This window comes from Benincasa hispida, unplaced genomic scaffold (assembly GCF_027475165.1).
Source record: "Benincasa hispida cultivar pf3 unplaced genomic scaffold, pf3_genome.v1.1 HicScf527, whole genome shotgun sequence".
Lineage (NCBI taxonomy): Eukaryota > Viridiplantae > Streptophyta > Magnoliopsida > Cucurbitales > Cucurbitaceae > Benincasa > Benincasa hispida.
The window spans coordinates 11,859-25,751 of record NW_028326632.1 but is presented as its reverse complement, the minus strand read 5'-3'; the positions used below and the strand labels follow the sequence as shown (position 1 = coordinate 25,751).

Genomic DNA, 13,893 nt, shown 5'->3' with positions numbered 1-13,893 from the left:
AACTAATTGAACCTTTCAAATATGTATAAAGTATTAATTGAACGCGAGGAGACAGAGTATGAACAAATAAAAAAGAAGAGGAAACAAAATAAAATTCTTTTCTTTTACATATCTATATATATCCTTTACATATTTATATAAATATCCTCTTTATCTTTACTTGTCTATTTTACTCATCTATAAATAGAGTCAAAAATATATATAGTTTAGTTTTTAGTTAAAGGGTAGATTTCCCGACATCATGATGTGCCAAGAACCAGATTTGAACTGGTGACACGAGGATTTTCAGTCCTCTGCTCTACCAACTGAGCTATCCCGGCCATTTCCGACACATTATCCTTATTTTAATAGATGACTTTGGTCTATGTCAATTGTAAATCAGAAAAAAGGTATTCCAAAGTCTTCTTTTTGAAGATCCACGAAATTTCAGGGCTTGGATAAGACTTTGGAAGTTTCAGTACAGTAGACAGTATTGTTAATCATTCAAATTTCACAAGGGGGATTACTTGCGCAAGGATGTTCGTTTGTACGTGTATCATATAGAATACATACCACAAGCCTTGTGATAAGAAATCAAATTTCCGCTCAAATACGCTTGTGAAAGAGTCGAATGAATGATTAACATAACGAATTGTGAATTGCTAATGAAAGGATAAATAATTAAAATGAAAGAGGCCAACGGGCCTTTTTAGGGTTTTGGGGATAGAGGGACTTGAACCCTCACGATTTTTAAAGTCGACGGATTTTCCTCTTACTATAAATTTCATTTTTGTCGGTATTGACATGTAGAATGGGACTCTATCTTTATTCTATTCGCATCTGATTAATCAGTTCTTCAAAAGATCTATCAGACTATGTATGATGGAGTAAATGATTTGATCAATGAATATTCGATTCTTTTTTCAACTTGGAGATATTGGAATCGATTCATAACAATTCGTTCATTTTGATATATCATTTTTGATATTTATATATAAATATCAAAAAAGAGAGATTCGAGTTGTCATTAATCAATATTTCAGTACGTAATACGTTTATCTTTCATCTTTTCTGGAGTTTCGATGGAAGGATTCATTCCTTTACTAACGCAACGTAGTCAACTCCATTTGTTAGAACAGATTCCATTGAGTCTCTGCACCTACCCTTTTTTTTGTTTTCGGAAAAAGGATTTGGCTCAGGATTGCCCATTTTCATTCCAGGGTTTCTCTGAATTTGAAAGTTATCACTTAGTAGGTTTCCATACCAAGGCTCAATCTAATTAAGTCCGTAGCGTCTACCGATTTCGACATATCCCCCTCTTTTAAGATTAGTATCGCATTATGATGTCCTTCCCCGTTTTCTTTCATTTGTATTATACTGGAACCACTGAAGTCATTAGAATACCGATTCCTCTATTGAACAGTGTTTCCTCCTATTGGATTTCTTGTGTATCTTCTTTCATCTCTCTCTATCGGAGACCCGTATTTGGTCCGATCCAAAATGATTCTATCATTTCTGTATCTGCAATTCAATATAATTCAATATAGATAGATATATAGACATATATATTTGCCCCTCTTTCGATTTTTTTCTTAGTCAAATTTTGAATACTTAAACGGTCGATTCTTTTTTTCGTCTTAGCTTCCACCTTTCAGAATGAAAAAAGAGAAATGCTTCATTATCATCTCAATTGCATTTAGTTGGTTTGGATTGCACCTTTTCATTTTTTTTTGATTCTATCTTACCCTACCCTTAGGGTAGATCTTCTATAACATAACTAAAAATAACTTTATTATTCGATAAATTATTTAATATAGTATATAATTATAATATTAATAGAATAGTCATTAACCAATTATTCTATAACTCATTATATAATATAATATATTTATATTATTATTATATAATTATATTATATAAATATAAAATAAATATAAGAAATTTCAATATCAATATAAAATATAATATAAAAAGCGAAAATCAAAATTATGTAATGAAATATTGTAATATTTTCATTTCATTTAAATAGGCAGACATTCAAATAGCATAGTAAAAAAAAATGAAGAAAATAGTAAATAACTAAAAAACCTAAAATTAAAATAACTAAAAATCAGAAAAATAATAAGAATTTTAAATGTCATTTGAATTCAAAAACAAAAATTTACTATCTAATTGAGATTAACACATTAATTATTGATACACATCCATTTGATAAATAGAACAAAATTCTATATTCTATTAATCATTATATTAATTATTATGTTCTATAATAGAACATAATTAATAATATTTATTTGAAATGAAATTAGATTCTATATTCGTACTAATTAGGAATAGCTAAGATCCCAGTAATTTAGTAAATTACTATGCATGTAACATTTCTGCTATGTGAGTCCGCTTAACTCAGAGGTTAGAGCATCGTGGTCATCAGTTCGATTCTGATAGCCAGCTTTTCTTTATTTATTTGATTTATCAATTATGTCAAAAATCAAATAAATAGAGAAACTACTTCTTACCCTTTTTTCAAAGGTCACCGATCTAACACATCATAGGAACTTCCTTTTATGACTAAAGGAGAGGTTCTATTTCTATAGAACAAATCAAGAAATGAACTTTTACGTTTTTATATTATTTACATATACAATAGAATCCGGATATTGATCTAAGTCATCTAATTTTTCCTTATTTTGTAGTACAATACTTTACTGAATTTCGCTTCATTTATCATATTTATCATTTAGTTTAGTTTTAATTTAGGTTTATGAAATTTATCTAAAATAAAAATAAGGAGTCTTCATGTCACGTTACAGAGGGCATCGTTTAAAAAAAAATATGCCGTCTTGGGGATTTACCGGGACTAACTAGTACAAGGCCCAAAACCGGAAACGATCTTAAAAACCAATCGCGTTCCGGTAAAAAATCTCAATATCGTATTCATTTAAAAGAAAAACAAAAATTGTGTTTTCATTATGGTCTTACAGAACGAAAATTACTTAAATATGCTCGTATCGTCGGAAAAGCCAAAGGATCAATGGGTCAAATTTTACTACAATTACTTGAAATACGTTTGGATAACATCCTTTTTTGATTAGGTGTGGCTTCGACTATTCCTCAAGCCCGACAATTAGTTAATTATAGACATATTTTAGTTAATGGTTCTATAGTGGATATACCAAGTTATCGGTACAAACCCCGAGATATTATTACAACAAAGGATGAAAAAAAATCGAGAGCACTAATTCAAAATTATCTTGATTCATCCCCCCTCAGGAGTTGCCAAAACATTTGACTCTTCAACCATTGCAATATAAAGGATTTGTCAATCAAATAATAGATAGTAAATGGGTCAATTTGAAAATAAATGAATTGCTTGTTGTAGAATAAACTTAAACCTAACTAAAAAACAAGGGTTCGGACAATTTCGTCCTTTACTTCGCCGAAGTCTAAGTAAAAAGACCGAAGGAAAGTAAAGTAACGTTTTGATCTGGAAATTTTTCTGACATTCATGTATCATTGAGCGAGAGGGGGATTTTCATCTCTTATCCATTCTTTCCAGTATTTTCATTTCCGTACCATAAAAATGAAAAATTCGAAATAGAGAATCTATATCCAAGAAAGGTCTAACCGTTGGAATAATAATATCCATTGTTATTTGATTTGATACATTGTGGTCAGTAACATTGTTGAATTAGTATGGAAAGAGAGGGATTCGAACCCTAGGTAAACAAAAGCCTACATAGCAGTTCCAATGTTACGCCTTCAACTACTCGCCATCTCTCCTACAAAATGATTATGGCCCAGAAACCGAGTTAATAGTGAGTCATTCATATTCAATTTATTTTTGATAGGCACGTCCAACCAATTCTAACAATAAAAATAATTTTTTTTAAACTATGTTTAATGAATACTTTTAGTTCATGATTCTATTTAGTTTTTTAAACTATGATTCCATTTTTTTTTATAAAAAATCGACTTTTGCAGTTTCCAATTTTTTACCAACAACTGTTTATCCCATACATAGATCTAGTTAAAATTTATGAATCATAGAATAATTATTCGATTCTTTTTCCTCTTTGTATCATAATAATTCAATTAAAAAAAAAAAAAAACTACTTCTAGAATTACCCCCATGTGTAAGATAAATTAAATTCTTTTTTTCTTCAACTTCGTTGAAATCAGAATAGTTCTCTTCATTCTGATCCTACTACATTTGGATGAAATTTAACCGGATTGAAATATTTCTTCTGTTTTATTGATTCCTGTGAACTCAAAAAGAAACAATTTGAATATATTGAGTGGGATTTTTTATTTTAATGAATCCGTTTTTATTTTATGTTATTTCGTACTATGCAATTCCTTTTTTTGTGGGATCATTTTCTTGCAAGAGGTAATTAAAAGAAATTATAGAATTGGGTTGTTATCGATGCCTAGATCTGATGGGATAAATGAAAATTTTATTGATAAGACCTTTCAATTGTAGCCAATATCTTATTACGAATAATTCCGACAACTTTCAGGGAAAAGAGGCATTCACCTATTACGGAGATAGTGCGATTTGATTTTTTTTTCAATTTCCTTTACTGCTCTCCTAGTAGAAAGACACAATATTTGGGATAGAAAGAAAACAATAATTGAAATATTCACTAGTAAAAATCTGAAAATCAAAAAATTCCTTCTGTCGTGTATCCCCGATTAATGTAACCTCAGATGCTTTAATTATCGATTCTAGTATTAAGCAAAAGGTGTAACCTATAAATTAAGTCGACCCTACTGCACTAGTAAAAATATTCATTAGTAAAAATAGGTAGCAGAGAGGAAAAAGCACTACACCTAGGAATCAACAACATCAAAACTTTATTATAAATATCCCTTTTCCTTATCGGGATCAGAACTTAGAAAAATGGTTGGGACAACAAACATCCATCTCGTTTGTATTTTGGATACCCGTATAACCATCAAAGACTGTTGAAGTGACTAATTCCTCGAAATTTAAAGGCATTGAGGACAAAGAAATTTTTAGAGTTACCATTTTTTTTAATCTAGTAACACCATGCTTGATGTTAAGAAAAGATCTATTACAGGAAGGTTGGCTAGAGATTTTTTGTAAAAACGCTAGTCCCATGAGTTCATAATGAGAGTATTTCAATCTTTTTTATTTCATGTATTATTCTCAACTCATTATGCACAACACATAAAGGGGGAGCCGTTTGAGATGAAAATATCACGTACAATTCTGGAACGGAGATTTTTTGAATGGAATAACGAACGACAGTAACGGATGTCAGCTCAATCCAAAGGAAATTATGTGAAAGCTCTACAAAATTATTATGAAGCGATGCGACTAGAAATCGATCCCTATGATCAAAGTTATATACTCTATAACATAGGTCTTATTCACACAAGGAATGGAGAACATACAAAAGCTTTGGAATATTATTTTCGGGCACTAGAACGAAACCCATTCTTACCACAAGCTTTAAATAATATGGTTGTGATCTGTCATTATGTGCGACTATCTCCACTATAGAAAGAAAAAAAAGAGCAAATTCACTAATAAATACTAAAAGAAAATAGGCTTTTATTGTTCAAACTAACAATTTGATCAGCTGTAGCAAAGAAAGAAACTTCATAGAAGTAGAAATATTATATACCTATATACTTTATTCAATGGATAAAGGATCTAGAAGAAGCACCGTAGAGATCAATTAGTCAGGTTTTTTGCCAATACAATAAAAACTGCTTACTTATATCATGATATAAGATTAAAATGGAGTCCACTTATGTAATAGGGTGGATCCCCTACGATATTGAGCAGCGGTGTAGCATCAGATCCCAAACACAATAAGTCTTTTCTTTCTTATGAAGGAAAGTCTTTTTCAAGGATTCTATATAGATTTCTAGATGAAACCGAGATAGTTATCTTTTAGAAAATTGAAACGATAGTGGAATGCCTATGCTTTATTCTTCTGAAGGTGGAAGAAAAGATAAAACTTATTTAATTATTCAGCAAAATTGAAGTTTGAAACTTATATAATTAACTTCTTTTGCTTAACTCGAGAAAAAAAATGGGCTAGATTTATGAAAATTTTCATTCAATTAGATTAGATATGGTAAATTTTTTAAAATATGGGACAACAAAAGAATTGACTGTTGAGACATATGAGGTAGGAAACTCTCAAGTACGGTTCTAAGGGAAGGAATTTACCTGCCTATTCCGACCGGGGAGAACAGGCCATTCGACAGGGAGATTCTAAAATTGCGGAGGCTTGGTTCAATCAAGCCGCTTAGTATTGGAAACAAACTATAGCACTTACTCCTGGTAATGATATTGAAGTCCAAAATTGGTTGAAGATCACAAGGCATTTCAAATAAGAAAACTCTGTTTATTTTTCTTAAAATTTTTTATTTTAATTATTAACTGCTATGCTATTATGAAATTTTTCTTTTGATAAATATTTTCAAATATGAATGTTATGTATAAATATATAGCTATTATATTTAGCTAGTATTAGAAATTTTGATATTTTGATATTTTTTGTAATTGTTTGTTATCCGTATAGTCAAAACAAATAAAAGGGATAATTTCTCAATGAAGAACCAGTCAAGGAATTTCATTATATCCATTCTAATCTAATCTAAAATCGTTCAATTTTTTTTGGTATTTTGTAGAGGTAAACGATACAGAGATACATTAGAGAATGTATTTTATATAAAAATAAAAAAAATATATGTTCTATGTAAGACATAAAGTAGTTCCATTTAGGAACTTCTAATGAAGATAGGACCATATAGTATTTTAACCCAAGTAAACTAGATATGTTTGCATTCCTTGTTTTTTGTATTAATGTAATAACAAATATTGAAGAACTCGAATATATACATAAAAAGTTAAATTACAAGTTTATTTCTCTTTTTTTTTTTTTAATTTGTATATTTGATCCTTATATCTTAAAAAAAAACCCTGATAAGTATGTCGACTTTCAATTTTGTGTTTGCTTGGTCGTATAACTTAAAATGTATAATGGTTCGTGAACTTTCAATTTTTTATTTGAATCGTTCCCTACATATTCAAATTGTAAAAAATAAAATAAATAATTGATCTAGTAGATATAGAATTAAATTTTATGTTTAATGGGATCCTAAACTTTCAATTTTGGTCTAGTAGGTTTGTAATTTTTTTTAAAAAAGAAAGTTCAATATGTCAAGTTGTGGATTCTTCAAATATATATCTTGCCTAGGTGAATTTTTTAGAATATTGACAAAATATTAGAAGATTAATTATCGCACATCAAAAATGTCCAAAAAAGTTATGGGTTCCAAGTACTATACCAAGAAACCTATGACATTAATTTCAAATTGTCTCAATTACAAACACTTTGAGCTTAGATATACTAACCCTAATTACAATCCTTTTTTGTATTCTTTAGTTTGAGAGTGAGAAAAATGATATATGAGTGGTATAAAAGCGATGGGAGATTGTGTACAAAAGCTTTAGTTTGTGATTGTATAATTTTTCACATAGTGAATTTTCTTCTTGGTGGGTCTTGATATTTCTCAAGTTTTGGAGTTTTTCACGTAAGTTTTTCTGTTTCTTATTTTTGTTTTTTTTTTAATTTCTCGATTATTTTTTACTTATCTTAGGTAGAAGTGTAAGGTTTTTCTCAACAAAGATGACAACTTTCTAACCAAATTAAACTTCAAAATGTCTTGTTCTCCACACATACGTACCTAGAGAATGTGCCACTATATATCCTTTTCTTGATTCGATGAGATAACATTTTGAGATTCTATAGGGCACTGAGTTGAGTTATGAAGTTTGGAGTTAATATGTCTGTGGAGTTTAAATGTCCGTGAAGTTAGAAAGTATGTGTTTAAGGTGCATAGTTGAGTTATTAAGTCAAGGTATTTGGTGCAATCTTTTGTAATCTACAAAGTATGATTTTCTGTCAGCTGAGTTGTCAACTTAAAACCTTCACATACATTTTACCATTTTTTTTAACCTTCACATATATTTTACCATTTTTTTTTACATGTAACCATTGTACTTGAGGTAGACAAAATACTCTTGTTTCATACAAACAACAAAATTACAATATAATTTCACATTAGTAAAATGTCTGACTGTAATATGCACAAAAAAGAAAAAGTTAGGTCATTAAGAGGTTTGGGGCCTTTCATAGCAACTTATGTCAAGTAGTAGGTTAGAGTTTATTATGCATGTACGTTGATATTGGAAATGTGATCAAAGTCTGATGTCAACTAGATAATGGAATGATTATGGATATATAAGGAAGGACAACTACCACCAATGGTATGAGGCCTTTTGGGTGAAACAAAAAGTAAAGCCTGAGGGTTTAAACTACTATATAAGACAACAATCAAACATTGTGAACTAATAATTTCAATTTTTTATTTAAAAACACTTTAACCGACCAAGCTTTCTTTTTTATATTTAGTATATGATCAACTGATCAACTGAGTTGATTGTTAGAGTTAGTCATTGGAGATGATAGATGGAGTTGGTGGACAGAGTTCATAGCTAAAGGTGGTAGTCACATGGAGTTGGACGTCAGATGTGGTTGTTGGAGATGATTGCTTGAGGTGGTCATCGTCGGAGTTGGTTGTTAGAATTTGACCACCGGATGTGTTCATTGAAGCATGTTGCTGGAGTGAGGCAACATAATCACTAACGATGGTTGTTGTCAGAGTTGGGTGTTCGAGGTGGTCGCCAGAGATCGTCGCTGGAGTTGGCCATTGGAGGTGGTCGTTAGAACATATCATCGGAGTTGGTCAGTAGGTGGAGTCATTGAAAACATTGGGGAGGGGGGGGGGGATGAGAGAGAAGAAAATATAAGAAAAGATGAAGTTCTCATTAAATATGCAAACTTCAATATTGAACACTGTTGAAGTTAGTGGAGTTGAGTTATATAACACCAGTTTGTGAAGTTGGTGGACCAATGATTGAGTTGAGAGTTAAAAACCTAATTCAAATCAAGTTAAGTCAATGCCCCGAACGCCCCCTTTATGTGATGGGTTTTGGAAAGCTGTTTAAAATGCTAAAAATTGTTCAAGTTCATTGTGTTGCTAATTATGGTATTAAAAATTTCATTAACATTTCAATAAAATTGAGACATCTACATTTTCCTCAACATGGTCACTTTCATAGCTCGGTGCTAATCTTGGTCCATTAACAAATTCCAAACAAGAATATACTTTTGAGTTTTGTCTTGATTGACGTGAGATTCATATCCAAAGCTGATTGACAACCTTTGTTGATATTAAGTTAACATATCATTTTGATCCATGTAGTTTGGAACTTGCTTAATTTTAGTCTCTCTAATTTTAAATATTCAATTTTAATCATGGTACATTCAATAATCTTAAATTTAGTCCCGTGTACTAGTTTATTATTATGTCTTTCAAAAACTTTTTTTTATTATTATTATCTATTAGCATCTCTTCACTACAAATTTTAGAAACATATTTATATATTATATTGTATTTTCTTACCTGAAAATAACTATTAAATTAAAAACACTTTTGGTCCCTAAACTTTCATGAAATTAACAATTTAGTCTATGAATTTTAGTACATCACGATTTGGTCCATCTAATACTTTAGTTCCTAAACTTGAATAACTAATGATTTAGTCCCTGCATTTTCAATTTGTAACAATCTAGTCCATATCATGAATAATATCAGTATGATTTTCAATGAAATTCTTACCCGTTCTAAATCATCCGAAAATCATTATTTATAAACAGTAACAAATTTAACTAAAGTTCAGAGATTAAATTATTAATTTCATAAAAATTTACAAACCAAAAGTGTATTTTAACTTATATCGTCAATTTGTTGATTTATAAACTTTTTCCACCCTTAATTTATTTTAACCATTTGGTTTGAATTTTGATATATGAATTTCAATTATTTACCTTAACAAAAAAATATTGGATCCAAACAATACAACACTTCAAATATTTACCTAAACAAAAAAAAAAAAAAAAAAAAAAAAAAAAAAAAAAAGGAACCAAACATACTTAGAATACATAACATACATAACAAGATTTCAAGAACAAAGATTTTTCTCAACATCACTCTATATTATATTGAGAAAACTATATTTAGGCGGCATAACAATCCGCGGCAAATTGTTAACAACTTTCTTCCTATTATCTAAACAATAAAATTCCATATCCGATTGAGGAATCCACATATCCTCTTTATACTTTTTATAAACATCTCCTTTGTAAAATTCTTTTGTTCTAAAAGCCAATACAAGCGAAGCCAAAGCTCCAATCAACACCACCACAGCCAAAACCAAGAACGACCCACTAAAACAATGAGCTCCTTCGCAAGTTAGTCCTTTTCCATTCTTTATTCCACCATCTTTTGTTGCTTCAACATCATACAATTTCCCAATTACATGCACATTCAGTATATATGATCCAATTGGGACTGCCAATTGTGCACAGTTGAAGATTGTTGCGTAATATTTCAACCCGAAAAGCTCCGAAAGTATAGCGAATATCATCGGTACTTGAGCTCCGAATCCGAACCCGATTATCAATGAAGCTATGTAGATTGAGCCACGATATGGGAATGCGACGAAGAGCATACCAATACAAGTTAGAAGATGAGAGAGAGCGAACATTAAAGGACGAGGTACTTTGTATTTTGACATAAGAGTTTCAGAGATGAAACCAGAGCCTACTCTGCCGAAGAAATTGAATATCGATACCAATGAAACGAATATGCTTATGGATTGAGATGGATAGCCAAGTGATTCGCCGATTTGGCCTATGTTATCAATGGCAGCAATTGATGAACCACACCCACAAAGTGTTCCTATGAAAATAAGCGCCATGTCTTTGCTAAACAGAGCTTGTAATATAGTGTAATCTTCTCCACGTTCGGGTTTGTTGAATATGTTTGAGAAACATGACGGTGAATTAGTTTCGGGGATTTCCTCAAGTGGGGTTAAGGTGTCATTGTTTGTAGGTGGAGGTTTTGATGACGCTTTCAATTCAGGAACGAAAACAGGGGTGGAAGGAACGTTTTCAGCTTGTTTGTTGAGTTTGAAGAGCACGAGTTCTTCTCTAATGGCGATTAAAAGCGGAATTAATAGTAATCCAATAATTACAGCAGCTCCACTTATATACCCAGCTGGAGAAAACGCTGCTTGTTTTTGGGTAATCGTCAAAAATAAGAGAAACAGAGCAAGAATGATTGAGACATAAAGCAAATGGTAAAGAACTCTGAGTTCTTCAGGGCTTTTATGGATATTGATTGTTCGAATCGTGAGAGAAAATACCAAAGAAATAAAAGTGGGAAACCATGAAAGAAGAAGCACCAAATTTTCTGGATTTTCATGGCCATAAATGGCTAAATAGAATTGAGTTAAAGTGGCACCTCCGATTCCGACAAAGCCTTTGAGAAGTCCGAGAATGATTCCTCGTCGATCGGGGAAATTTCTTACACTTGTTACTAAAACGGCTGTGTTAGAGAAATTTTGTGAATTAGCAGCTAAGGAAATGTAAAAGAACATTTGCCATAATTTGGGTTTAGCGATACGGCAAGTAATGGAAAGCCAAATCATGAAATAGCTATAGAAATTGAGAAATGAACCGACGATGAACAGAACCCATGGCGGCACAACCTCGCCGAGAAGACCAGCAAAAACTCCGAGGTTAGAACCGAGATCTTTGGCGAATCCTAATGTGTTGATTTGGGTTTGGTTGTAATCGAATTGGGTTTTCATAACTCTGGAGTATGTTCCAAAAACATAAGTTGAACCTGCTCCGATCATGATTAGAAATGAAGCAAAGACTGAAAACCATCGTCCTGCTGCAAGTTGTTTGACGAAACGCCAAGATTCTAGGAGAAAGTTGTCAGCCATGACTGGGAATTATGAGGAAGAAAGTGGTGAAGAAGAAGAAGAAGAAGAAGAAGAAGAAGAAGAAGAAGAAGAAGAAGAATGAATGAACGAACGAAAATGAGGTTTGGGGATTAATTTGGTGGGTTATTAAAAGGAATTTCAGTTCTTTAGTTTGTGTAACTAAAATCTGTCCAATGGGATATCGGTATAATTTAATGATGGAGAATGATTGTTCAAGTAAAAACTTTTTTTTTCTTAATTTGTTGGTTAATCAAAACCCAACATAGATATAATCTTTTTAACTTCATGAAATTTTACTTTATCGGAAAGATTATTTGTATCATCTATTCCTATCTTTTGGTACTAAAAATGTAGACAAAGAAAGTAATTGAAAATTAGGGCCCGTTTGATAACGTTTTTGTTTTCTGTTTTTCGATTCCCTGTTTCATATTTCTTCTTTTTTGAGAACAAAAAACTGGAATATGTTTGATAACTATTCCTGTTTCTTAAAATAAACTGAAATAGAAACTTGTTTGAAAACTATTTCTTGTTTCTTGTTTCTTGTTTTTTTTAGGGGGGGAAATTTTCACCTATAGAAAAAATATCAAACTATTTATAAAAATAGAAAAAAATACTGATAGATATTCAAAGACTTCTATTCATGTCTATCAGTGATAGACTTCTATCAGTTTCCATCACTGATAGACAATGATAGACTTCTATCAACCTTTATCAACGAAAATTAAAATTTTGCTATTTTATGTAAATAATTTCCATCGTTATTCTATTTTTGAAAATCACCCATTTTTTTCTTTTTTTTCTCTTGTTTTTTCCCTTTTTTTAGCAATATAATATAAAAAGAGAATATATGTCATATATTAAACATCGAAAAATATATTATAAAAAATTTATGTCATCTAATACAAGTAAGTCCCAACGAAAACTAAATATAGTAACAAATTGTATCATATTCTTCCTATGTTGTCCAAATTTGATCGACAATGTCACACTACAGGAAAAGAGGCCTACTATAGCTTCAAAAAAATGTTATCATAGGTCTATTATAGCATTTTGTCTAAAGCCGTGACAGCCCATGCTATTAAAATTATTGAGCTTTTTACAGCACTTTTTATACGCTACCAAAAAGTTCAACTTTTTATAGCGTTTTGTTACATGCTATAATAAGTTTCCTTCTATAGCACTTGCTAAATGCTATGAAATGTTCGATTTTTTATAGCATTTTGAAAATGCTATAAATACAAGTTTCAAAAAGCACATTTAGTCTTTGCAACATTTAAGATAACATTTTTTAAAAAGCTATAAAATCACTTTAATAGAAAAAATATGTAGCTATTATTTGTCTATTACAACATCTATTTACAATTATAATTATTTATTTAATGAAAGGTATGATAAACGTTATTGTGAACGTTTTGTATTCATGGCATTTATTAGCTTTTTATAGCTTGTCAATCCTATTGTTGCATATTTATAACTTCTCAAATATATTCATAATTTTGTTGTTGTGTTTCATACATTTCTACACACTAAAAATCAAATAAATTTATACATACAGAATCCCCAAAATAAATGTTACAAAATAAGCATTCAATACAAGATTCATGTATCCCAACAAAAAAGAGATATAGTAACGAGTACTAGAAACTTGGAGATGAAACAAAACATAAATTTATAAATTATAAAATATGTTGATATCAAATCCAAAATAACTCCAACTTAGTTGTGTATGTAGTCAACCACAAAATAATTGAAGATGCATGCACTGATAGTCCCTATCAACCTATAAAAAATTGTTAAAGTAATAAAAAGTTTAAGTAAAGAAGAAATAAAATAATCGATAGATATACGTACTAATTAAAACTTTATCAGATGATCATGCAACTGTACTACTGATTACATCTTCTATATATGTCATTTATGAGTTTGGCCTCCATAAAAATGCATCATGTTTTATTGATCATCTCTAACCCTAGCCATTTGTTTTAAATGAAGCCAAGTTAAATATCGTTGTTGTA

The 13,893-nt window shown here is 30.5% G+C and overlaps 1 protein-coding gene and 1 non-coding gene across 2 annotated transcripts; both read right to left on the bottom strand.

Moving 5' to 3' along the window:
- Window positions 1-247: 247 nt before the first annotated feature.
- TRNAF-GAA (transfer RNA phenylalanine (anticodon GAA)) lies at window positions 248-320 on the bottom strand. Its single transcript has one exon. It is a non-coding gene; the product is annotated as a tRNA-Phe (tRNA).
- Window positions 321-10,078: 9,758 nt separating this feature from the next.
- LOC120083911 (protein NUCLEAR FUSION DEFECTIVE 4-like) lies at window positions 10,079-11,878 on the bottom strand. Its single transcript, XM_039039819.1, has one exon. The coding sequence runs from the start codon at window positions 11,876-11,878 to the stop codon at window positions 10,079-10,081; it is 1,800 nt and encodes a 599-aa protein (XP_038895747.1).
- Window positions 11,879-13,893: the final 2,015 nt, after the last annotated feature.

What these genes read in the sequence shown, in the direction of transcription:
- LOC120083911 (XM_039039819.1), bottom strand. Translation starts at nt 11,878, where the DNA reads ATGGCTGACAACTTTCTCCTAGAATCTTGGCGTTTCGTCAAACAACTT.